At 47.6% G+C, this 26,138-nt stretch overlaps 1 protein-coding gene across 4 annotated transcripts in view; it reads right to left on the bottom strand.

Moving 5' to 3' along the window:
- The window catches only part of SCNN1A (sodium channel epithelial 1 subunit alpha), a 28,621-nt gene extending 2,833 nt beyond the window's left edge, over positions 1 to 25,788 (bottom strand). The window contains exons 1-13 of one of the 4 annotated variants that reach the window (XM_081176487.1): positions 25,543 to 25,788; positions 19,635 to 19,680; positions 17,257 to 17,644; positions 15,553 to 15,802; positions 13,116 to 13,303; positions 7,684 to 7,784; positions 6,871 to 7,034; positions 6,041 to 6,139; positions 5,753 to 5,870; positions 5,526 to 5,604; positions 3,972 to 4,029; positions 2,531 to 2,586; positions 1,225 to 1,300 (exon numbers count right to left, since the gene is read on the bottom strand). In XM_081176487.1, coding sequence (XP_081032613.1) covers positions 1,225 to 1,300; positions 2,531 to 2,586; positions 3,972 to 4,029; positions 5,526 to 5,604; positions 5,753 to 5,870; positions 6,041 to 6,139; positions 6,871 to 7,034; positions 7,684 to 7,784; positions 13,116 to 13,303; positions 15,553 to 15,802; positions 17,257 to 17,644; positions 19,635 to 19,680; positions 25,543 to 25,587 — 1,668 coding nt within the window. In that variant the 5' untranslated portion in view covers positions 25,588 to 25,788. Of the gene's footprint in view, positions 1 to 1,224; positions 1,301 to 2,530; positions 2,587 to 3,971; positions 4,030 to 5,525; positions 5,605 to 5,752; positions 5,871 to 6,040; positions 6,140 to 6,870; positions 7,035 to 7,683; positions 7,785 to 13,115; positions 13,304 to 15,552; positions 15,803 to 17,256; positions 17,645 to 19,310; positions 19,422 to 19,634; positions 19,775 to 19,837; positions 20,337 to 23,431; positions 23,483 to 25,542 lie in introns of those variants that run through there. The other 3 variants (XM_081176489.1, XM_081176488.1, XM_081176490.1) reach the window with 3 other exon arrangements.
- Between the last annotated feature and the right edge of the window lie 350 nt (positions 25,789 to 26,138).

Below are 26,138 nucleotides of genomic sequence, written 5' to 3'. Positions count from 1 at the left end.
CAATCTCAAGTGACCAATCTCAAGACTTCTTGCTGGGTAGAGAGATGTGGGGAATAGGATACTTGTCTTGAGACAAGCTAGTTTAAGCTTCTTTAGGAAGAGCTCTTTGCAGGGGCTGCTGTTAGCGGGCATGGGGGCAGGGGAATTGTGTCGCTCAGCATATTGGCTGTGAGTCCTGGAAGACCTGCTCCCTGCCTTGCAGGCCTTTTCCCACCTGGCCTGAGAGGGTGGGGCTCAGACTGACTCCAACTACAAAAAACTGAGCCTGCTGAACAGAATCTTGGACTGGGGTATTGTTTAGGGGAGGTTGTTGCAGTAAATGTTTGTCTCTTTATATTGGATCTTACAATTTATGTGGAAGTTGTTCAGTTTGGTTGTGATCTTTTTGAGGTTTTATTTATTGTTTATGATTACTTTTGGTATGTTTGTAGTTACACAATTTTTCACATGCTGTAAGCTGCCTTGTAAAAGTAAAGGTAAAGGGACCCCTGACCGTTAGGTCCAGTCGTGACCGACTCTGGGGTTGCGGCGCTCATCTCGCTTTATTGGCTGAGGGAGCCAGCGTACAGCTTCCGGGTCATGTGGCCAGCATGACTAAGCCGCTTCTGGCGAACCAGAGCAGCGCACGGAAACGCCGTTTACCTTCCCGCTGGAGCGGTACCTATTTATCTACTTGCAGTTTGACGTGCTTTCGAACTGCTAGGTTGGCAGGAGCTGGGACCGAGCAACGGGAGCTCACCCCGTCACGGGGATTCGAACTGCCGACCTTCTGATCTGCAAGTCCTAGGCTCTGTGGTTTAACCCACAGCACCACCTGTCCCACACAGCCGCCTTGAGCAGGGTAGTAAAGGTAGCAAACAAATAAAATAATTGATTGATGTCAAGGGGTGGGAATTATTCTGGCATATGCCCATGACATTCTAACGAGTACATTCCAAAAAGTGTTGCAGAATGCAGTTACGTTGCTGCTTGGGGCAGAGAACCACATTTTCCCAACAACAAAAATGACCCCCCCCGAGAAATAGGGAAGTGCAATGTACCTGAAACAAAAGCACTTATTTGAAAGAAGGAGGCTAGATTCCCATGCAATGAGCAACAATGGGCAGATTTTTATTTCCAGGAACTGACTATCTGGACAGGCCTTAAAGGATGATGGCTTTTTGGTGTCACAGATGGTGGTAGGGGGAGCAGTTGGGAATACGTGACGACAAAGGGAATACATACTGTGAAAGCAGGAGACTCCCCGTTGCTTTTATAATTCCACTCCTCAAAAAATATATTCACTTTGGCAATTCCATTCCTGGCAATACAAAAGGGAAAGTTCTGGCTCAATCAATATCTTACAGCTCAGTCCTACAAATGAGTATTCATCCTATTCAGTGCAATGGGGCTTTTTGCCAGGTAAGTGCCTATAGGATTATAACCTACATCTCTCCCAAAACGCCCACTCCTTCCAAATTCACAACCCCCCATTCCCAGGTCTATGGCATTTCTCTGAACTTTATCTCATAAACTCAAATTAAGCTGCCCCATAACATGCCAAATGTTTTTAAACAATGTGAGCATCTGTTCGGAAGCTATAATTTCCTACTTCACCTCCTGAAACCTGCAAACGATCTGTCTAGGACATGGGTAGGCAAACTAAGGCCCACGGGCCAGATCAGGCCCAATTGCCTTCTGGATCTGGCCCGTGGACGGTCTGGGAATCACTGCGTGGATTGCCAGCACACACATTCTTTCCCTCTCCCTCCCTCACATGGCGGCGCCTCCTGGCTTCTCCCTCCTCCTGGCTTCTCCCTGCCCTGCCTAGAGGAGGAAGGGGGCTGGGCTTTGTTGAGCCGCCACCATTTTAAGCAGCCCCTCTCTGGAGCCGCTCATTGTTCTGCCGCCGCTGCCAACCCCTGCCACTCGCAAGACACAGGTAAGCAGCCACAGGGGCTTGTGGTGCTCTTGCATCACCCCCCCCATATAGTCCGGCCCCCCACAAGGTCTGAGGGACAGTGGAGCGGCCCCCTGTTGAAAAAGTTTGCTGACCTCTGGTCTAGGGCAGTCAGCAACTTGTGGTTGCTGATAAACAGGACTTGTTGGGGTGTATATTTTTAAAAGTGTGTGTGTGTGTGTGTGTGTGTGTGTGTGTGTGTGTGTTTTCAGCTATTATTGTATCTGTAAGCCACATTGAGTGTCTAACATTATGTAGAGGAATGGATTACTACACTGCTTCTTGCACCAGAATCATATAATTGTAGAGTTGAAACGGACCCTGGAGCTCGCCTCTGCTGTTCAGGAATCTCAACACATTGTCCCCAGTCCAATTAATCTCCATAGTTTCAGAAAACATGCATTTAATTCATGCAATCTACCTTAAGCCCTATCCCTAATTAATTTCTTCCTTGATCCTAGAATCCACCACATTCTCCTCTCCCAAGATAGCTTAGCACCCTGTGCTCCTCATTGTTTCTCGCTATGTTTTTCATCGATCGTTGCGTCTCCGATGCTGACCTTCTATTCTGACTGTAGGTGGAGCTCTTACCTCTTGGATGTGATGTTGTACTTGTTTTGCCGTGACAACATGTGGAACACCCAGGCCTGAAACGGCACATTTGCAAAAAAAAAAAAAAAGAGGAAACAAAAGCTTTATAGGCAGCCCAGAAGCACATAAATGCATGTAACTGACCCCCAGCAAGAAAATAATCCACCTGTGAGAGTGTGTGTGTGTGGGAATTTATAGCAAATCAGTGTGTGTGTGTGTGTGGGGGGGGGAAACTTAGTCTTTCCCCCCACTGTTTCCACTCTGCTTCTTTTCTTTTCTTTACTGAAAACTTTTAAATTGAGGTTTACCTTGCCAATTTAAATTCAAACATTAAACATCAACATCATCATTAAGGATTCCTTGAGTTCTGCGATTCCCCTCCGCCTTTCTATGGTTACCACTATCAAACTTTTTTCAACTGCTTCACTTATTTTCTCTATTTTTCTTAAATAATCCATTTTTACCTTAGTTTTTTTAATACGTTACAAGTGTTACTCAAATCCTGCCAAAGGTTTTAGGTGTTTACAGTGTTCTCTTAAACGCATTGTAATCCCATTCCTCCTTAAAGTTCTTCTTTTCCTGGTTTCTCGTTTTCTGTTTCCACTGTTTCTGGTTGCTTGCCCCAAGTGGCTGCCAACCCCACACCCCAGTATGCTGAAAAAGCGAGTTTGATAGAAACGTACTTTTGGAGTCCATACTGCAGAGAAAGGCTGAAGCCTTCTAATATGGTTTTTCTTTTCTTTTTCTTTTAAAAAGCTCTGCAGCTCTGCTATATGCATTTCTGAAAAACATGTACCGTATTTTTCGCTCTATAGGACGCACTTTCCCCCCTCCAAAAATAAAGGGGAAATGTGTGTGCGTCCTATGGAGCGAATGCAGGCTCCTTGGCTTCAGCGATAGCAACGCGAAGCCTCCAAAGCGCAGAGGGAGCGCTCCTCCCGCGCTCCGGAGGCTTCGCGTTGCTTTCACTGAAGCCGCCTGAAGCCCCCGGAGTGCAGGGAACTCCTGCTGCGCTCCGGGGCCTTCAGGCAGCTATCCGCAAGCCTTCAGAGCGCAGCAGGAGTTCCCACTGCGCTCCGAAGGCTTGCGGATAGCCACCTGAAGCCTGGAGAGCGAGAGGGGTCACTGCACACCAATCCCTCTTGCTCTCCAGGCTTCGCTTCGCTGGAGAGGCGCTGCACAGTTTTCCCTCTCTGCGCAGCGCCCCTTCAGCGAAGCGGGAGGAGAAATGGAAGGGGCTCCGTTTCTTCTGCCACTTCGCTGAAGGGGCGCTGAGCAGAGAGGGGGAGAAATTCCCCCCCCCCCTATTCTCCCCTTCCTATGGTCCGGTGTGTCCTATGGTCCGGTGCGTCATATAGAGCAGTTGCCCCGTGTAGTTGCCCCGTGACAGTTCTTAGGTCTGCATGTGTGTACTCATGGAAGCAGGAAATCATCTCCTTACCTCAGAGACAGCAGAAGGCCATCGTGAATATCCAGCTGACAACTGGTATTCTGTCACCCTAAAGAGAAAAGCATACAATAAGCTTAGAGGCACATTACCAGGGGACCTTATTTACATCTGATGTTCATGGGTGTCAAGGATTGTAACCTAACCTTCCAACATTCCTCAGAATTCAATCAATCAATTTCTTTATTCGACCGATAGTCAGAATTAAAACATTACACAATAATTATAAACTATAACATCATAGGAGATACATAGGTAAGGTAGGGCCACAGAACTAGACCTCTCACAGATAACCCACATCAAAGCATTCAGTTATACGTTTCCGACGCTTGAGTGCCAGGAAAAGAAATTTAGCCACCGACAAGGTTGTTTTCCCAGAAGACTTATTTAGCAGATATGCTGCCTCAGAATTGGAAATACTCGATGCATGCTCAGAGGCGCTTGTGCCACCTCTTCATTACACCACACATTTCCGGGTGGGACCCTAGCGCTGGGCTCCAGTCCTCTTCCCCTTTCCCCCTTGCTCCCATCCTGCTGGTCACTCAAGACTCATCAACTGCCACTGCCGGCTCCAATCTGCACTGCGGCCCTTTTAAGCCCATGCTTCTTTCCACACACCCCTGGTCTGTCTCTCTGCCTCTGGCACTCTGCAACGCCTTGGCAAATTACATCATCAAGCTGCGCCACCAAGCCCGGAGGCAGCCGCCATGTTGCGAGGGGCAGAGAGGCAGAATCCGCTACTGGGGCAGCATTGTGATGGCGGCTGCTGCTGGTGGGATAAAGCCTTGAAATTGGGATGCGCCAATTCAAAGTCAGAAAGTGTGATGGCTTCCCCAATTCTGAGACTGTCCTGGAAAAATTGGGGTACTTGAGGGGTATGCTGTAAGGGTGCAAGTTCTTATAATGGTGCTCTTCTGTTGGTACCATTCTGAACCAGTCCTAGCTTGCATGGCTCAGCTAAGACATACACCTAGGACACCTGTGGCACCATCACCTTCCAAGATATGAGCAGTTGCCAATCACAAGATATGTTTGCTACATCAGGCAGTGACATAGCGTGGGTTGCCAGTGCCTGGGGCTGTGTGGGAGGGAGGGAAACGGATAGAGTATGCATGGAAATTCAATGGTCTAGCGGCATCCATATCACCCAGGAGTTTGCAGCCACAGAGATAAGAAAAGAAGAGTTGTTCCGTTGGTTTGCATGGAGAAGCAGTTTTCAATGGAGCCCAGCGTCGGAAGTGTGCAGCTGTATTGAGGCAGCACTGGGTGTCCCCCACTATGCTACACCACTGACATCAGGTGAGACATCAGCTGGAGAAAAGAGGCAATGGAAGAACCCTTCGTTACTGGGTTTCTGAAGAAAGCCTGGGGCTGAGAGGCCTGAGTTTGGGAAACCAGCATGGAATGATAAGTTGGGTACAAAAAACCACAAAAAAACAAAAATCCTGTTCCGCTCCATTTTACTGAATATTTTTTACTGCCCAGCAAGCTCTGTGGAATTTGACCAGGCCCAGGAATGCAACTGCACAGGTTTTGAAGCTGACTTACTTGCAAGGTTTCCGGCATTTGGTGAAACAGCCCAGGGTGCCTGTTTTGAATTCAGCCTGGAGTTTGTAATAACAATAACCTAGTCCAGAGACAGAGGGACAGTCGATAAAGTAATTGTGTGAGCTGCGTGCATAGGACAGGAGCCCCAGCACCTTGCACCTTGGATAGGAAACAGGTGAGATTGTAGATTCCTCCCCCCCCCCCGGCTGCCTTTTGTCTCCACTTACCCCAGGCGGGATGCTTGTTGTAGTCACAGTAAACTGCTCCGGTGGGCAAGGGGTAGAAGAAATGGCCACAGCCACACCGGTCCACCATGTTATTCTGAAAACAGGAACGAATGCAGACCTAGGTGAAGTAAAAGGAGAATTGTCACCATAGGGCAATGTTAGCAGTACCCTGGGAAACCTACGGGGACAGGCATGTAATGCAAATAAAAATAAGGATCGTAATCATAACAGGGTTGGTCCGGTGCCAATTACAGGGTAAGGATTAGTGGGTGAGTCAAATGTAGATACCTGCTCCGTATAGCGGGATTGGTAGAGGATCTTCACGGGTACATCGCTGCCGTTTTCTGTGCAGTCGCTGTAGGTGCCCCCAAGACGGTTTGTCGTTTCCTGACAGTTAATTCACAATACGTCAGATCAACACAGTTGCATTCCTTCCCTTTGATTTGCAGCTGTTTCTCAGGCCAAATCAGCTGCTCTCTCTATCTCTAGTTTTATGGGAAAGTAACCAACATTTCTTTATATTTTCTTTTTGTAACCTCTGACTGAATCCAATGGGTCTTACGGGAGCCATGTGCCTTCCCCTCATTCCCTCACAATTCTGCACACTGAAGCCAGGTCTCATGGGACATGGGTGGCGCTGTGGGTTAAAGCCACAGAGCCTAGGGCTTGCCGAATGGAAGGTCGGCGGGTCGAATCCCTGTGACGGGGTGAGCTCCCATTGCTCTGTCCCAGCTCCTGTCAACCTAGCAGTTCAAAAGCACGTCAAAGTGCAAGTAGATAAATAGGTACTGCTCCAGCAGGAAGGTAAACAGCATTTCCGTGTGCTGCTCTGGTTTGCCAGAAGCGGCTTAGTCATGCTGGCCACATGACCAGGAAGCTGTATGCCGGCTCCCTCGGCCAATAAAGCGAGATGAGCACCGCAACCCCAGAGTCGGCCACGTCTGGACCTAATGGTCAGGGGTCCCTTTACCTTTACCTTTAACCAACATTTCTTTATATTTTCTTTTTGTAACCTCTGACTGAAACCAATGGGTCTTACGGGAGCCATGTGCTTTCCTCTCATTCCCTCACAATTCTGCACACTGAAGCCAGGTCTCATATCCTACTTCTGACCTCACCTTTCTCATACTGATGGATGTTTCAATGCCGGGGCGCACATTAAAGCCCCCATCATCCATGAAGGCCGGTTCCTTCTGACCGTGCACCATCACTCGGGCTCCCGTCACAGTGGAGAGAAGTGGGATAAAGTCGTTCTGCTCTGTGCGGACAACTAGAGAGAGACCTGTGGAGACAGAGGGCAGGGAAGGCCAATGGCAGTCATGCACAGAGATGAAAACAGGGCAAAAAAGAGATGGAAAGAAGATGAAGTTCCCGCAAGAGAGGAACGGTAGACCAAACTGATGGACTATGCGGAGATGGCGAAAATGACTGGGAAAATCAGAAACCAGGAAGACCAGAATTTCAACAAAGACTAGAGGAAATTCACAATTTACCTTGGAGACTACTGTAAACTCTTTAGCAATATTTGAATAATGCTTGTATTGTAAAAAGAACTAGGAATAATTGGGATTCTTAAAAAATTGGTGTAATATGCAGCAGAAAAGGACTAGAGATGGAACCCATGGAAGGGGGGGAAGTCCAGAGATTTGGGTGAATCTTTTGTCTATTTACCTTTTTATTACTTATGACTTTGAATGTAAACTTTAACTTGTAAAACCAAATAAAAACTATTATCAAAAAAGAAAGAAAAGAAACACACAAAAATGCAAAGAAAGGAAGAGAAGAAGACAGGCAGGAGTGAGCTCAGCTAGGAAGAAAAATCAATGTTGCAGGAAAGAGATGAATGTGGTGCCAGATTAGAAAGGGAAATGAGGATATAGCTCAAGGAGCCTCTTCCGACATCCACCACCACCTTCTAAGCCTCTGCTCACCATTATTGATCCCAGGTAGGGAGGACATCCAGAGTGTGCTGCTGTTGTCATTGAACGTGTAGCAGTTTCCATAAATAGGGTGATGGAAATGAGTGTAGTTCCTGAGGAGAAGAAACGCAAAGTGTCCAGGTCAACTCAATGAAGAATCATAGAATTGAAGAGTTGGAAGAGACCCTGAGGATCATGCAGTCCAACCCCCTGCAATGCAGGGATATGCAGCTGCCCCATGCAGGGATGGAACCTGCAAACTCGGCGTTATCAGCACCATGCTCTAACCAACTGAGTTATCCAGAAAGACAATTCAGCTGAACAAAAGTGAAAAAAGGCAGGCCACTGCGTTGGCCCATTAGAAATGAACAAACATCAACGGTAGCACAATTTCTGTACTGGGGCCAAGTAAACACAATAGCGAAAAAAGCCAGCAAGCTATAGTGTATGAGAACTCAGCCTAGGTATCAACCCCCTGCTTTAAAAATGGAAGAGAGGAAGAGAGAAAAAGAAGTTTCTGTCATGGTGGAAGTCCCAAGTCTTGCAGCTTGCCTGTCCTAAGATGGAAGGTTTTGTGCTGATTTAACATTCTGCCAATAGAAAAAAAAGAAGACTATTGGTCCAATCTTGGAGTCAAATACACCCCAAGAAAGCCATACAAACAAGCTACCTTGGGGTTGGTATTAAGTATGCCACTACATGCCAATGAGAGGGACATGGGTGGCGCTGTGGGTTAAGCCACAGAGCCTAGAGCTTGCCGATCAGAAGGTCGGCAGTTCGGATCCCGTTGCTCGATCCCTGTTCCTGCCAACCTAGCAGTTCAAAAGCATGTCAAAGTGCAAGTAGATAAATAGGTACCGCTCCGGCGGGAAGCTAAACGGCGTTTCTGTGCGCTGTTCTGGTTCGCCTGAAGTGGCTTAGTCATGCTGGCCACATGACTGTACGCTGTACGCTGGCTCCCTCGGCCAATAAAGTGAGATGAGCGCCTCAACCCCAGAGTCATCTGCGACTGGACCTAATGGTCAGGGGTACCTTTACCGTTACCTATATGCCAATGAAGCCAAACTAACATGCCTTTGTTGATAACTTTCTTTTGCCAGTAAAACAGTATGGTGCACATTAGTATTTAGTACACAAATTAGTACAGTCACACATGCACAGGGATGGTGCATGGAGCATAACATAAAACAAATTATTGTGCCGTTAACATGCATCTAATGTTAAGTATAAAAGTCACATAAGCGGAACAGTGTAGAGATAATTAATTGTGAAAGATCTGCGACAACAACTCTGATGGGCCTTGCAATTTTAATACACCACTTGAGCAGCCTGGGCATAGTCAGCACATTTCACAACTGAACAAGTTGGGTTGGCAGATTGGTTACATGCAGTACACTGCTGCTGCCAACCACGGAGATGGCACCTTGGCATTGTCTTGGTGCCCTCAGGGGTCAGCAGGATTGGGCAGCTGCTGAGGGCACCAGAGCTCAGAAGGGCCCCATCACCCACTGGCCTGACCCCCTAGCTCTGCTGCCAGTCACTCGCTTCACCCTCCCCTCCCCACTGCGCTGCTGAGACACATTTGACATCACTTAACGTGTTTGCCTTGCTGCATCCAAAGTTCTTTTTTGCACCAGCAGAGTCAAATAGCGCTTAACACCTGCTCCATCCCATCTGAAGGCTATTACAAATGGCCACCTGTCATGTTTGAGCTACTTGAAATTCCTGCATTGCAGGGGGTTGGATTAAATGACGCTTTGGTCCCTTCCAGCTTCTACAATTCTGTGATTCTATTCTCTGCTGACTTCAGCTCTTCAACCAAGCCCAGCAATATTATGTTTTCTTCCTCTGCCCAAAGATTTGGTGTGCAAAAGTGCTGTAGTGAATTCAAAGATTTGCTCATTGCCTCATAACATTTTACTTAGCCTTAGTAAAGGTAAAGGGACTCCTGCCCGTTAGGTCCAGTTGCGAACGACTCTGGGGTTGTGGTGCTCATCTCCCTTTATTGGCTGAGGGAGCCAGCGTACGGCTTCCAGGTCATGTGGCCAGCATGACTAAGCCACTTCTGGCGAACCAGAGCAGTGCACGGAAACGCTGTTTACCTTCCCGCCGGAGTGGTACCTATTTATCTACTTGCACTTTGACGTGCTTTCGAACTGCTAGGTTGGCAGGAGCAGGGACCGAGCAACGGGAGCTCACCCCGTCGCAGGGTGACGAAATTGTGTCCGTGGTTATGACCCTGGAGCAGAGCTTCCTTAACTACGACCCCCAAAGTTTCGGATTCCCTCTAAACCGGTGCCAAAGTTTTGTGGTTGTTTTGTAGGGTTTTGTAGTGTGAACCCTTTGTTTTGTAGAAACCCCCCCCCACTGATTAATTGAGACATCAAACGGGTTCGTACTTAACAACAAAAAAATCAAACATGGTTCGTGCTACAAAATCCTACAAAACTTTGGCACCAGTTTGAAGGGGACCCCAAATTTCAGGGATTGAAAATTTCCCTGAGCAGCTTTGATGCACTTAGCAGCCTTCTCAGAGAAGATCCAGCGCTTTCTAATTCAGAGGCACAACGGATGTGTGAAAGCTGTGGGCATGACCCAGGCGCAAGCTGTGTCGACACCATAAATAGTGTCTTCAGCACCAGAGGCAAATCAGCAAGGCTTAAACGTATTGCAAATTTAAACAAGAATAAACGGCATTCAGCGCTGATTCAGGGTTTGGAAGGGGGTGGAAACGGCGTGCACAAGTTGTGAAAGGAAGGTCAGAGTAAGGTGAGTTGACAAAGTACTGCAAACAATTGCTGGAACTAATGGTGGTTTGTCAGCCTGCCAGCCAGACCCAAACAACTGAGGCTTGGCAGCACTGGAAAAATGGTATTTTTGTTCCAGAGATGGGAATCTAACCGGTGTAACTAACCCCTGTGGTCACGGAAGGCCTGATTCATGTACGCCCTTATCACCAAGCCAAATGCAGCCCACTGGGAAATTGATACACTTCCTTGTTTTGCTGCTTGTGGGGCACTGGGAAAAACCAGGGCAAGGGGGCTGGTGGCCAAAAACCTGGCAGCAGAGAGAGGGTATACACGCGGCCAGTGGGCTGTATTTGGCTTGGTGGGTTAACAGGCAGAGCAGGGCTCCCACAGCATCACATGGAAAGGGGTGTCAAATGAATCATGTGGACACCTTCCAATGAAAGAAGCGATTTCCCCACAGCATTTGGGTGATGTCAACCTCCTTCTTGGCGGGAGAGGGGGGATATTTGCTGGCATGGCTGCACTGACATAACCGTAGGAAACAGCTACTAGGGACCGAGGTCTCTTCAGCTCCCCCAATAAAATATCTGAGGGGACAGGCCTCCCCAAAGTTGATGGGCACTGCCATTCAAATGGTGAGCGTGCACCGCATCTTGTGATTGATTATGCAAGGTGGGGCCTACCTGGACCCCCCAATATTTTATTCAAGTTGGCACCCCTGGACATAATTTGTAATGGTCCTTAACTGGGGTTGCCAAGCTGCCAGGCAGGATTTTGCAAAGGTGGGACTGCTTTTCATTCAGATGTCATATTTGAGTGGAACTAGGAGGGACGCGTGTGGCGCTGTGGGTTAAACCACAGAGCCTAGGACTTGTCAATCAGAAGGTCGGCGGTTCGAATCCCCACGACGGGGTGAGCTCCCGTTGCTCGGTCCCTGCTCCTGCCAACCTAGCAGTTTGAAAGCATGTCAAAGAGCAAGTAGATAAATAGGTACCGCTCTGGTGGGAAAGGTAAACGGCGTTTCCGGGCGCTGCTCTGGTTCGCCAGAAGCGGCTTAGTCATGCTGGCCACATGACCCGGAAGCTGTACGCCGGCTCCCTTGGCCAATAAAGTGAGATGAGCACCGCAACCCCAGAGTCAGCCACGACTGGACCTAATGGTCAGGGGTCCCTTTACCTTTACCTTTTAGAAGGTTTCACGGCAAAAACATGTTCCCAAATCACAGAGATACTGGGAATATAGGGTCTGAAGGGCACTCAGGGTTTGTCCAAACTTTTGCTTGTCCCATGCTTTCTAGACATGAGTTGAAGAAGTTTTTCTTTTGTCCCACTGTTTTCCCTGGGGAAACACAGTTACTGTTTAATTGGAACAAATGTTAATCCGCAGAAAACCTGATCAGTGTTTGTTAAACAGCAGGGTTTCCTGGGGAAAGCGGTGGGGCGAATGAAAAATCTCTCAAACCCATGCACTGAAGTGTGAACAAGCCCTCAAACTTTCCACCCACTGGGGATGGAAAGTTCTACCAGTTTGGTTCTCTCTGTTTCACATTTCCCCCCCAATCTTAAATTGAGTGCTCCACATTTCTGAAGCAATTTGCAATAATAATAAAAAATCCTCATAAAAATAGTCAGCATTTTAGTATTTCTCCTAATGAGAACACATTTTTGTAGGCAGTTCTGATTAATGCACACATTTTTGCAAGCCATTTTTAATGAATTCAATAATGCTCTTTTATGTGTTATTTCCACGAATGTGCGTACATATTGTTTGCCTAGAGAACTGCATTGCAAAATTTGAATAAATGTGCATTTTGAAAGGTGGTTGTGTTTTGCTTCTTGTATGGCTTTGGCAAGTGTGAATTCGGCAGATTTAGCTTTAAATGTGAGCTGCACTGAATCCCCCCCCCCCTTTACCCTCATTGCTAATGCCCACCAATTCTCCTCAGAAAAATGCTCCTCAGACAATTTTTCTCTTAGAATGGCTTCTGGTTTCAGAGTCTGGTGGTGGAAAAATCCAGATTACCTGGGGGATGGAAGTGTAGGTGCAAGTAAACAGGCAGGTGTGTGTGTGTGGGGGGGGGATATTTATGTAAAAATTCCATGCTCCTTCCCCTTCTCTTGGAAGGAGGGTCACAGATCATCTTGTGAATTGCCTTCTTTAACATGGAAATCCACTACTTCATCAGCTATTTAGTTTTTTTAAATTGAATTTTTGAGGCACTTTGAATCAGTGATGGAAAGGTGGCATTTTTATTTTTCATTTTAAAAACCAAATACACTGGTACCTCGGGTTAAGTACTTAACCCGTTCTGGAGGTCCGTACTTAACCTGAAACTGTTCTTAACCTGAAGCACCACTTTAGCTAATGGGGTCTCCTGCTGCCGCCGCGCCGCCGGAGCACGATTTCTGTTCTCATCCTGAAGCAAAGTTCTTAACCTGAAGCACTATTTCTGGGTTAGCGGAGTCTGTAACTTGAAGCGTATGTAACCTGAGGTACCACTGTATGTATTTTCCAAAACTAGGCCAAAATTAAAATACCCATGAACAGTGAGTGACCCATGTCAATCATTGAGAGCCTTTCCTAGCCTGTTGTCCTCAAGATGCTTTGGATTATAATTCCCATCAGCCCCAGCCAGCAACGGGTACCGAGGTAGGGAAGGTGGGTTTATAAAGCAACAGTTATTTGGGGACTCACGCTTTGTTGCAGGTCTCCTCGTTGAAACGGCAGGAATAGATGAAGCTTGTGAAGTTGGACTCGTCGAGGTCTTTGACGTCAGGGATGCTCGCCAGGATGTTGATGTAGTGGAAACTGTACCACTCTCGCACGGCATCCACACCCGAGGAGTACATTTGGTGGAAGCAGTCTGTCTTGTTTTCATTCCACTGCAAAAGGAAGTCAACAACCCCGTTAGGCCACTTCCCCAGGGCATAGAGAATGAAATGTGGGCCCTGGGAAGATCAAATGGACATGGAGGAAGAGGGTCGTTCCAAATGCCTGACGAGGACGAAATGGTGGGGAAGCAGGAGAGGCTCAAATCTTGGTTGTCACACAAGCAAGATTGTCATAAGATGTATGGTTGTTCAGGATAGCTATGATGCAGATACATCAATTTAACATTTATTCCATCGTCCAAAGTAAAAAGAGATTATCTTTACTGATGAAAAGCATTGTTTGTTTCTTTGATGAACTGGGGATTTAAATGTTGCAGGTACAGTGGTACCTCGGGTTACATACGCTTCAGGTTACAGACTCTGCTAACCCAGAAATAGTGCTTCAGGTTAAGAACTTTGCTTCAGGATGAGAACAGAAACTGGCAGCGGGAGGCCCCATTAGCTAAAGTGGTGCTTCAGGTTAAGAACAGTTTCAGGTTAAGTATGGACCTCCAGAACGAATTAAGTACTTAACCCGAGGTACCACTGTAATCTGAACCTGTACCATTTGAGAAGATGAGTGACACTGAGTTAGATTCAGTCACTGTCCTTTCCAGCTTGTGTGTGTGTAATTTTTAATTATTATTTTTTCCAATTTACATTTCAAAATATCCAAACAACTTTAAATCAATGACTTCCCTTCTTTTTCCAAAGCTCAATTTGCATACCAGACATCCCTGCATATTTTGCATAAACTAAACCATTCAGTATTCCATTGTTACATCCACCAAAACTTATTTACACTGTTGAATTTACCTTAATGCTACCAGTGTTATTAAATGTACACAGTTTTCACCCATATATTCAGTAAACATTTTCCAGTCTTCTTTAAATGTATGCTCTTCTTGTTCTCTTATTGTATATGTTAAATCTCCAAGCTGCACGTATTCCATCAGTTTAAGTTGTCATTCTTTAGTTGGGACCTTGCTCGTTTTTCATTTTGGGGCTAGCAAACATACATAAATAACCTCTTTTGATACTTGGGAATTTCCATTTGAATTATCCCCAACAGAAAGGATTTTTTTTTTTTTTTTGGAAAGGTACTGTCAGGGCTGCCTCAGGTCTCAGCTCACAAAAGACCAACGCCAAGTTCTTCTTATATACAAGGATGTTTATTGCAGTTCATTATTGGTTCCACAACCGAGGTGCGCAGCCCCGTGTCTGTTTGCCTTAGACCGTTGAAGTCCCTTCTGAGTCGGTCCCTCCCCTACACCAGCTTAAGATGCTTGCTTTGCTCCACCTCCTCCTGTCTTTCCTTTTCCGCAGGGTCTTTCTGCCCGCTGGAGTTCTGCCCCTCCTGGATTCCTCTGACGCTGAATCTCCCGACGGCTCTCCCTCCCTCCTGCGGGCTTTGGGACCTGGCTCCTCCCCCGGGCTCTCCGTTTCCCCGCGCGCTTGCACATTTGAACTTGGCGCGCGCGCCCAGCCTCCAACCTTTCTCCTGACGGTAACGTCACTCCTCTCACTGCTCCCCTCCCCTTCCGGAAGAGTGGCTTGTTCTGACCTCTCCTCCATTCCAGCCAACGGAGCTGCTTCTCCTGACACACTGGAACTCCCCCCCCCCTTCGCTCCGCTCTGGAGGGGAAGCCGGCTTTGATCTCCAACTGCTGCTTCGGGATTCCCTGTTGGCTCTTTCCCCCTGATGAGTCCCCCCTGGGGCTCCTCTCCCCCTGGCTACAGGCACCCCCTCCTGGGAATCCCCTGATTCGCTGGAAAAGCTCATGGAGTCCCTTGGGCCACATCCCTCCTCCTCCTCGCTGTCCTCGGACTCTGCCCAATGTTCCTCCCTCTCCTGCCTCCCATGTGCCTCTGCCCCTGAACCCCTGACAGGTACTTTTAAACATTTTTTTCAATTCATTCTATATTATTTCCCAATACGCTTTTACCCTTTTACAAGTCCACCATATATGATAAAACGTACCCTCCATTTCATTACATCTTCAGCACTTATCTGATTAGGATTTATACATTTTAGCAAGTCTACTCAGAGTTAAATACCATCTATAAATCATTTTCAAGTAGTTCTCTTTCCTTTCCAGCTTTTGAAGTCCAGCAGAGATATTGGACTTTGAAACAATACTGGTGTGTGTGTGTGTGTGTGTGTGTGTGTGTGTGTGTGTAAATCATGCAGGGCAGACCTGTTGGAGGGTAGCAGGAAGAAGCAGAGAGGTGCCACCAAACGAATAGGAAGTCATCCTTACCAGAATGAAACCAATCTTCCAGTCACTCTTGTCCACTTGGGGATTGTTCTCCTCCATGCTGGTCTCACGCTTGTGTCTATAGAGTGGGTGGCGTTGGATGTGGCGGTACAGGCTCCTGGAGCTGCGTTTCCGCAAGGATTGGGCCTGCCAGTTCTTCTGCTCCATGGACATGTTGTATTTGTAGAGCTCCATCAGTGTCCGCTGGGTGATTTGATCCAGCTCTTGCAGCTGCTCCTGAATCGCACTGTACCTATAAGACGGAAGAAGGGGCTTAAAGGGGTCCATTTCTCTACACTTACCGCAAGGGATCCAGTACATGAAAGGTGGGCAGAAGGTAATATGGTCTACTTGATGGTCGGTTAGGGGTGCATGGGGTGTTAGGGGAGGGACACGCCATGCTCCTTCTGGGGTTGTTTTGTCCACCTTTGGGCCTCACCCTGTACTCAGCTCTCACCTGTGGCTCCTAGAAGTTGTCAACACGTGACAGCGGCCACACCCTGGGAATGGCCTCGACGGATCAACTAAACCAGGCGAGGGCAACCAATGGGTCTCAAACCCTCAGTGAGTTGGAGACTTCCTCTACGTGCAAAGACAAGCTCTGGTGGAATGAGTGGACTAGGTCAATAGTGAGTCCAATGGTCAAGAAGGTGGTTTCTGCATGGTCCTAAACCTCCGCTGTGTTGTGGCTATACTCATTTGTGAGAAAGGCTTTGGGAGTAAACCCTGAGGGAAAATCCATACCTGCTGCCTTGCCAGGACCTCTTCAGGAGGAGAAAAGGGCCAAGGAGTAAACAATACACAAGATAGTTGGATGGTGCCTACTGGGCCTCCTTCTGGCAACTCCTGCAGCCAAGCTGGTGCCAAACATATTGTTCTGCTTTCATTCGGCCCACATCAGCAAGGCTGAGAGAAGGGTCTTGTTGTCTGGGCAGCCCAGGACCTCCATGCACACCACCCAAGCTTGTGCTCCAGGGAGGTCACTGTGGTGCTGCTAATGCAGCAGAAACAGCACAGGAGGCAGCAGTTATGAACTGCCAGTTTCTGCAGCCGCAGCAGGCGCTGTGATTCCCCAGCAGTGTGCCTTCGCTCTCGGTGGTGCACTTTGTTGCCTCTTGAGACAAATGGATGCCTGCTGCAGGTGAACCGACCCCTTGATCTGATCGGGCATGGAACATATTTCAATGCAAGATCAGATACTCAGGATCACATTACACAGGTTAAAGGTAAAGGGACCACTGACCATTAGGTCCAGTCACGGCTGACTCTGGGGTTGCGGTGCTCATCTCGCTTTATTGGCCGAAGGAGCCGGCGTACAGCTTCTGGGTCATGTGGCCAGCATGACTAAGCCGCTTCTGGCGAACCAGAGCAGCGCACGGAAACGCCGTATACCTTCACCTATTGATCTACTTGCACTTTGACGTGCTTTCGAACTGCTAGGTGGGCAGGAGCAGGGACCGAGCAATGGGAGCTCCCCCCGTTGCGGGGATTCGAATTGCCGACCTTCTGATCGGCAAGTCCTAGGCTCTGTGGTTTAACCCACAGTGCTACCCACGTCCCTATTACACAGGTTAGCCATGCCTTAACTGTTTGTGGATACTGAGTGCTAACTCACCCTTTATCAACCTAAAACACTGGGCAGGGGAAGTAGACCACGCAAGGCTCAAGTCAGCCCCAACCGGCAATATTGCACATCATCAGGCTTACCTGTAGGGATTGAGAGTACACAGTGTGACAGCGGGGAAGGTCAGCCTATCAGAGTTGAGGTTCAAGTTCAGGTTGACAGGAAAGCTGAAGTACTCTCTGTAGATAATTCCAAACTGCCAGTACATGAGGCCAAAGGTGAGGAAGAACAGAACTGACCAGAAGGCCGTCTTCATCTTGTTCTTCTTAGAACAAACCAGTCGGATGGCCCCATGGATGGTTGTGTTGTTACAAAAGAACTGGAAAAGCTCCTGATAGGAACTAAAGAATTCAATGAGACCAGAACTCTCTTCTTTTTTCTCCTCCTTTTTCTCCTGCTTTGTCTCCATTTTGAGCTGTTCAGCCCTCTTGCGTCTAGGCTGGTTTTCAGCCTTCACGGTTACAATTCGAGCTGAAAAGAACAGTCACAAATAAATATATATACAGTGGTACCTTGGGTTAAGAACTTAATTCGTTCTGGAGGTCCGTACTTAACCTGAAACTGTTCTTAACCTGAAGCACCACTTTAGCTAATGGAGCCTCCCGCTGCCGCCGCGCCGCCGGCGCACGATTTCTGTTCTCAACCTGAAGCAAAGTTCTTAACTTGAAGCACTATTTCTGGGTTAGCGGAGTCTGTAACCTGAAGCGTCTGTAACCTGAAGCGTATGTAACCCAAGGTACCACTGTATAAAATCAACCACTTCCAACTTCTCCATTCAACTTCTCAAAGGGAAATTTCGAAATCGAAATGCAAATTCACACTTAGAATGTGAAAGTTTAACTTAAATGTTTGAAATTGGACTGCCATGCAGCTGGTTTAATGCTTGCTTACACAGAGGTAACAATGGGAGAGGCTTAGAAGAAAATGTACGTAGAAATGCACCCATATCTCTTGGTAGCTTTGATGTTGGCAAATATGAAATATGACATTTCATTCATATGGAGTACAGGCCTTGAGTTGACGGCTAGTTCACTAAACTGCCTCAGGGTCTTACTCAAGCAGTCAGGCTTGCCTTGGTGATAGTCAGTGATACCCTACACACATAATTTCTGTTTGTGCTCACTGGGTTTATTCCCAGGTTCATAGTATTGTAATCTAGCCTCCTTACAAATACAGATCCACATTATAGATTTAAAGCACATCCAACATACAAGGCTTTCCTGCAAAGAATCGTGGGAACTGTAGCTTGTTAAGGAAACTGGGAATTGTAGTTATGTGAGGGGAAAGCTGCAGTTCCCAGAATTCCGGGGTTGAAGTCATGGCTTCAAAGGTGCTCTGGAGGTGCTTCAAATGTACGTTGTGACATCTTGAATGCTCCCTGTTAGGCTGAGAAAGGATCTTGGTCCTCAAAGCATATTCCTTTCCATCTCCCTTGCCTCAGTCACATAGCAGTCAATTTACAGATTTGAAAATAAGGGACCAGCAGCCTCGAAAATAAGGGATCAGCAGCCAAAATAAGGGATTTTGCTATTGTAAAGAGTTGCATACATTGGTAGGATTGACAGATGCTGTCAATCCGGCATGAGGCGGTTGCGGTGCCGCGGCAGCCGCTGAAGCACCACCCTTCTGTGTCCCTCCTCATCCCCTCCTCTTCCTCCTCCCTAGGCCGCCTCCTCAGCTGCCACCACCGCTGCTGCCTCCGGGCTCGCGGGAGGCATGGGCGAGAGTCTCTCCCCCCCCCCAGGCGGGGAAGGGCCGATGGAACTCTGCACGCCAGGACGATGACACCAGCGCGTGTGCTCTCTCGCGACGGAGGACCCCGAGCTGCTACCTCCCTCCCGAGCTGGACGAGCATGAAACCCGGGAAATTTAAGGGACATCATCAATAAGGGACAGCAGCGGGAAACGGTGCTGGGATAAGGGAGTTTCCTGCCAAATAAGGGACGGTTGACAGCTATGCTCAGTCATAGCCTGGTATATCAATTCCCGGAGCCTCTTTGCAGATTAGTCTCAGGAATGTAACACAGTTTGGTTTGGGTGTGATGTGTCTTTTGCACCAACAAGTATCTCCAGTGTTAGAAGCAGCAGTATGCCAGATTCTGGGAAACACAATTGGGGAGACCGCTATTGCACTCACATCCAGCTTGCCAGAGGCATCTGACTGGTCACTGTGAAATTAGATGGCCCTTTGGTCTGGCAGGACTGAGATGTGGAGATATGCTTCAGAGATCCAGACCGTGGGGAGCTCTGAAAAATTAATAATTATAATTTGGACTTTTTTATTTTAATTGGAGTATTATGATTGGATATATCAATTGGATGTTTTTTATTGGAAAATCAATAAAAATGATTTTTTTTAAAAAAGATGGCCCTTTGGTCTGATGCGACAGGGATCTGATTACATTCTTAAAATCACACAGAAGTGTACCTTGTGCCTTTTGTTTGGTGACCAGAAGCCTACCTTTTCCACGAAGTCTTTGGCTCAGGCCCTTGGTCCTCATATCCATCTGAAACAAAACGTAAGAAAATGTAACTCTATCCGCTCATCTGCATCCCTTGACTAGCTGAACCTCTCCCATTCCCTCACTTCTCTTCTTTTGTCTCACCCACTCAGTGGCGTAGCGTGGGTTGTCAGCACCCGGGGCAAGGCAAGTCATTTGCCACTGCACCCACTGCAGAAATTTAGACTGTCAGCTGCTTAGGGACACAGACCTGTCTTTTTTGAGTACATTCCTGTTTGAGCTGAACTGGAAGCCACTCCTATCGCAGTGTTGTGTAGTGGTTAGAACATGGTAGGCAAGCTAAGGCCCAGGGGCCGGATCTGGCCCAATCGCCTTCTGAATCCAGCCCATGGACGGTCCGGGAATCAGCTTGTTTTTACATGAGTAGCATGTGTGCTTTTATCTTCAATGCATCTCTGGGTTATTTGTGGGGCATAGGAATTCATTCATTCCCCCCAAAAAATATAGTCCGGCCCCCCGCAAGGTCTGAGGGACAGTGGACCAGCCCCCTGCTGAAAAAGTTTGCTGACCCCTGGGTTAGACTGTCAGGCCAGGACCTGGGAGATCTGGCTTCGAATCCTTAAAATGTAAAGGTAAAGGGACCCCTGACCATTAGATCCAGTCGTGGCTGACTCTGGGGTTGTGGCACTCATCTCACTTTATTGGCCAAGGGAGCCTGTGTACAGCTTCCGGGTCATGTGGCCAGCATGACTAAGCCGCTTCTGGCGAACCAGAGCAGCGCATGGAAACGCCGTTTACCTTCCCGCCGGAGCAGTACCTATTTATCTACTTGCACTTGACGTGCTTTTGAACTGCTAGGTGGGCAGGAGCAGGGACCGAGCAACGGGAGCCCACCCCATCGCGGGGATTCGAACCACCAACCTTCTGATCGGCAAGTCCTAGGCTCTGTGGTTTAACCCACAGCGCCACCCACATCCTTGCTGAGCCACAAATCTCCTTGGGGGTGACCTTGGGCTGGTCACTGCCTCTCAACCTAACCTATCTCACAGGGTTGTTGTGGGGATTAAATGAGGAGGGGGAGAAAATCATGTACGCCACCTTGAGCTCCCTGGGGGGGAAAAGTTGGGATATAAATGCAATAAATAATAGTTTCATGTGTCATAGCTGTTTTTGATTTCACAAATAGCTGGCATGGCAGGGCGGGGTGGGGGGGCGATGACGACAATGAGAACTTCATATTGCCAAGTAACATCTAGTTTGGCTTCTTCTGCCCTCATAAAGTAATGAGTAATCAATTGACTCATTGACAGATCCTTGCAACAGCAGACTAAACAGGAAATGTCCACACTGGCTAATATTTCAATAAGGATTTATTTACTTATTTTTTAAAAAAAGTCTACCACAAGAAAAAAACACAGCACCCATACATAACAAAGTGAAAAATGAAGTTCTATTCTATTATATTTGACAATCTTTTTCTGTGCCATGATAGAAAGAGTGCCACTTCAGATTACTCAAGGAAGTGCTTACGGTTGCCTAATGAAGCATGAAGGTCAGAAGCAGAAACTGAGCTGGCTTTATCGCTTTCTTCACATTGATTACATGTATTTATTCATTTATTTGTAATTCTTTAGTCTAACCTCACAGTTTAGCTTCTGCTTGGCAAAATTGTTTGAAAACTGATGTTTGGCTGGTGCATTCCTGTAAACTGCTTCTATCTGAAAAGCTGGAATATATAACTCTGAAATATAATTAGTAGTCAAATTTTGTTCTTAATGGTTGCGTAGCTTACGTAGGATGGGACGCGGGTGGCGCTGTGGGTAAAACCTCAGTGCCTAGGACTTGCCGATCGCATGGTCGGCGGTTCGAATCCCCGCGGCAGGGTGAGCTCCCGTCTTTCGGTCCTAGCTCCTGCCCACCTAGCAGTTTGAAAGCACCCCTAAGTGCAAGTAGATAAATAGGGACCGCTTTATAGCGGGAAGGTAAACAGTGTTTCCGTGTGCTGCACTGGTGCCGGTTCGCCAGAGCAGCTTCGTCACGCTGGCCACGTGACCTGGAAGTGTCTCCGGACAGCGCTGGCCCCCGGCCTCTTAAGTGAGATGAGCGCACAACCCTAGAGTCGGACACGACTGGCCCGTACGAGCAGGGGTACCTTTACCTTTACTAGCTTACGTAGGTAAGACACAGAGAGCATGATCCAGCCAGAATTTAAGGAGAGAAATATAAGTGGCACTCCCATGGGACTTATAAAGGCCCAAACTAGTTCTTTATTTCTTTATTTACCATCCCTCTGCTTCTTCCTCACAGATTCCTGCCCAGAACAGCAGCTATTCAAATGCACAGGCCTATTTCCAATAAGATGTCTTAGTCTTCTTACCCAAATCATCAGGCGGCATGCACACCATACATTTAAAGCACATTCCTCTCCCCAAAGGACTCTTTTGTTGAGGGTGCTAGGAATTGCAGCTCTTTGAGCAGTAAACTAGAGTTCCCAGGATTCTTTGGAGAGGGGGACGGGCTTGAAACGCATGACATCCGCACAGCTGACAACACTTGGGGGGTGGGGGAATGGAACCCAAATAAAAATGGAAGTGATTTTGAAAGGTGGTTGCTCCTAAAGTAAGTAATTCCATCATCCTTACAGGGGTGGAGGGGGACTCAAAAGGTCATCAAAACTACAGAATGATAAAGATGCTAAAGCCAGCAAATTTTGAAGAACAATACAGTGGTACCTCGGGTTAAGTACTTAATTTGTTCTGGAGGTCCGTTCTTAACCTGAAACTCTTCTTAACCTGAAGCACCACTTTAGCTAATGGGGCCTCCTGCTGCCACCGTGCCGCCACTGCACGATTTCTGTTCTCATCCTGAAGTTCTTAACCTGAGGTACTATTTCTGGGTTAGCGGAGTCTGTAACGTGAAGCGTACGTAACCCGAGGTACCACTATATCTATTATATGCGACTTCTAATAAAATAGCATGCTCTAAAATAGCCTTTGCTAAACTGGTGCCCTTCTGGCTGGCACCAGGGGTTTTAGTCCAGAACATTTGCAGAGCAGCAGGTTGTCAAAGGCATCTCTAAAGGGCTAAGCAAAATGATGTTTAGTCATGCGCCTGTCATGTAAAAAAGTGTTGCCTGCCTTATTTAAACATGAAAAAGCGGGTGTGCGTACTGTCCATACCCTCCAACATTTAGCCAATGGAAATAGGGATATTCTTGGGTGGATCTACACACAGGAAAACCACCCCCTCACTATAAATACCTATATATACACCAGGAATTAAATTGTTATAACAAAAGAAAAAAACCACTATGGAGAATCGCTTAGATTTTTTTCTGTGCTCTCTGGTGCCATCTGGTGTTGCATGTTTATAACACATTCAAAACTCTGCTTCTTGACTAATGTAGTTGAGTCCCTTTTCAATACTACTACTACTATTAATTTTATTATTTATACCCTGCCTATCTGACTGGGTTTCCCCAGCCACTCTGGGCAGCTTCCAACATATATAAAAACATAATAAAACATTAAACACTAAAAAAATAAATAAATCCCTTACAGGGGTGCCTTCAGATGTCTTCTAAAGGTTGTATAGTTACTTATCTCCTTGGCTTTGGGGGGGGGGGTCGCATAACTCCATACCCTCCCAACATTTCTCCCATGAAAATGGGGACGTCCTAAGGAAAAGTGGGGCTTTCCAGGATCATATCAGAAACCAGGACGGCTTCTGTAAATCCTGGACTGTCCCTGGAAAATAGGGACACTTGGAGGGTTCTGACCTCCCAGTTCTTCCTTACCTTGCAGTGCTCTGCACTTCACACACCTTTCCTGCCAGCGGAGCTCACTTCCTGTAAAAGAGACAGGCTGCAACAATGGCCACTCACCCCATTTGGTATTAAATGAGATGGACTGGAAGAAAAATGTCTGCAACGATGGAGTGCAGAGAGATGGGGGGAGGGCTCAGCTCCCCTCAGCCACTCGGACCTTTTTGGTTCAAAAGAGAATGTCTGGGAGAAGACTGCTTGTAACAATGATGTGTGGAGAGGGGTAGGCACCATATTTTTCGCTCTATAAGACGCACTTTCCCCCTCCTAAAAAGTAAGGGGAAATGTGTGCGCGTCTTATGGAGTGAATGCAGGCGGGAGGCTCTGTCAGCGCTCCCTTTAAAGAGCGTGCGGAGCGTGTGTGCAGCTCTTCGGGGCTTTTCCCCGAGGAGGGAAGAAGGGCTACACTTCTCCCTCCTCGGGGAAAAAGCCCCCAAGAGCCACACACACACTCCGCACGCTCTTTAAAGGGAGCACGGCTCTTGGGGGAGCCCTAGCCGCATGCAGCCTCTCCCGGGCAGGGGATGAAGGCTCCCATTGGCTGGGAGAGGCTGTGTGCGGCTAAAGCAGCCAGGACAGCGAGTGGGATCCCGCTGGCTGTTCTAGCTTCTGGCTTAGCCATGGGATGAAGTCTCCGCAGGGGAGTGGGGAGCCTCCCCTAAAACTAGGTGCGTCCAATCGTCCGGTGCATCTAACAGAGTGAAAAATACGGTACATGAACAAGCCAGAGCTGCGATTGTGTAATGCTGGGGTTGCACATGTTGTTGCATGTTGTTGGGTCTTTGCAAAGAGACCACTACCTGCAGGAGCGAAAGGGCTTGGAGGTGAGGAGAATTGCGACGGGGAAAGCAATGGGGTTTAAGCACCATTCTCTGACACTGTCTCTGCTGCAAATCTCCCCCTCCCAATGCTGCTTTTCTCTTGAAGAACCTGCTGCTAGAGTTTTAATAAGCACGTAACCGTGCAATCAGACTCCAACAACAAATCGAGGCCACTCATGCAAAATGGTTGCAACAAATGGCAGCCTCAACACAGAGAGGTGAGCACTGCAAAACACCACCACCACCACCATTATTTCAGCAACTCTTGTTAGAGGTAAAAAATCTGAGAAGACCCAAGGCAAAGAGTAAAGCCCAACAGGAGTGCCTGGGCAAACAAATGTGACACTGAGTTCTGTGTGAGAGATTGAGAGAAACATTATATACTTTAGTGTGCTACATTCCATCATTTCATGGCAGAGAGGCAAGACAAGGGAAGGCGAGTCTTTGGCGGCTGTCTGTCTGCTGCTTCAGCATCACAGTGGAAACAAGACGAAGGAAACCAAACTCCGAAAGTGGGCTCAGGAGAACTCTTCCTCCAAGCAGGTTATTGTGGCCTCGATGTGCCTCACGCATTCAGTTTTTATGCTGTGCCCACACAATGCCTCCCCCATCAAAATGCCACCCCATATTATTTCTCCATTTCATTTCGATTTATCATTTATACAGAAGACCCGTCAGTAAACAAACAGAAAACCCCAGACCATGGAAATGGCAAATCTGGATTAAACTGAGGGTGGGGTTAGATATGGGACGGCAATTTAATGTGGGCGATAGTGTGTGGGTGCTGTGAAAAGCTTGCCTGCGTCAACAACGCAGAGCCTGCCATAAAGTGGCTTGCGGAGGTGCCTGTTTTCTCATCCTGCGATAAAAGTACAGGGCTGTCCTGCTGTCCCCACAAAGAGATCCATGTACAGTTATCTCCCCCCAACTGTCACGGGCCCTGCTGTGCCTTTAAAGAGCTGCCTGACTTGCCAAAGCTCAAGGGTTTTTTTCCACGTGGGGATAAAAGTGATGGGAAAAATTAAACTCCACCCGCTAAACGTATGCATCTCTGGCTGTTGCTAAAGTAAAGGACTCTATATGGGCTCTTGGGTGCCCCATAAGGGAAAAGGAGCAGTTTTTTCTTACAACGTTACAGATTTGGAATAACGGTAGAATTGGTTAGTTCCAGTGGGAGACAGCTGACTTTCTCCTTTCCCCCCTTCTTATCTACTTGTATCTCTTGTCTCCTCTGCCCACAACTGCACAGGCCCCACGCTTTACCTGTTGATCAGAATCAGAGATGGTAGGGAGACCAGGCTCTCGCATGTTGCCTTTGGTGAAGATGCTTCTGTCCTGCTGCGTTTTCCCTGGAGGGGTGCTCCACCCAGCAGCTGCTGTCTCTGCTGCAGAAGAGGGAGAGAGAGAGAGAGAGAGAGAGAGATCTCTTCTTGCCTGATCTCCGGAGGCTGGCCCCTGCTTTGCTGGCAGCTCCTTGTTCCTGATGGTTGGGATTAAACTGGTTCCTTTCCAGATCAATCTGGCGACTTGTCCTGCTCCTTTGGCCCTCCCTGCCTCTCCCCGCCCATGTGAAGGGGCTGGGATGAAAGAAAAGTTTAGACAGCGGAGGCAGCAGCAGCAGCAGCAGCAGCAGGAGTCTCAATTTACTGCATAATAGCAGAGAGGTTGAGAAAGATGGAAAGGAGGAGGTGATATCAGTAGAAGGAAAAGATGAGGCTATGTCTCCACTGCAGGACATCTTACTTTACATTCAGAGCGGGATGCTATTTATTCTATATTATACTGAATTACAGCGGCTAGCTTTATAATTTGATTTCTCCGTGTGCAGCCCGTTTGTCGCATCACTTCTTCCATCTCAT

This window comes from Podarcis bocagei, assembly GCF_964188305.1.
Source record: "Podarcis bocagei genome assembly, chromosome: 17".
In the NCBI taxonomy this organism is placed as follows: Eukaryota; Metazoa; Chordata; class Lepidosauria; order Squamata; family Lacertidae; genus Podarcis; species Podarcis bocagei.
The sequence above is the reverse complement of the archived record's forward strand: the minus strand, read 5'-3'. Positions and strand labels throughout refer to the sequence as shown.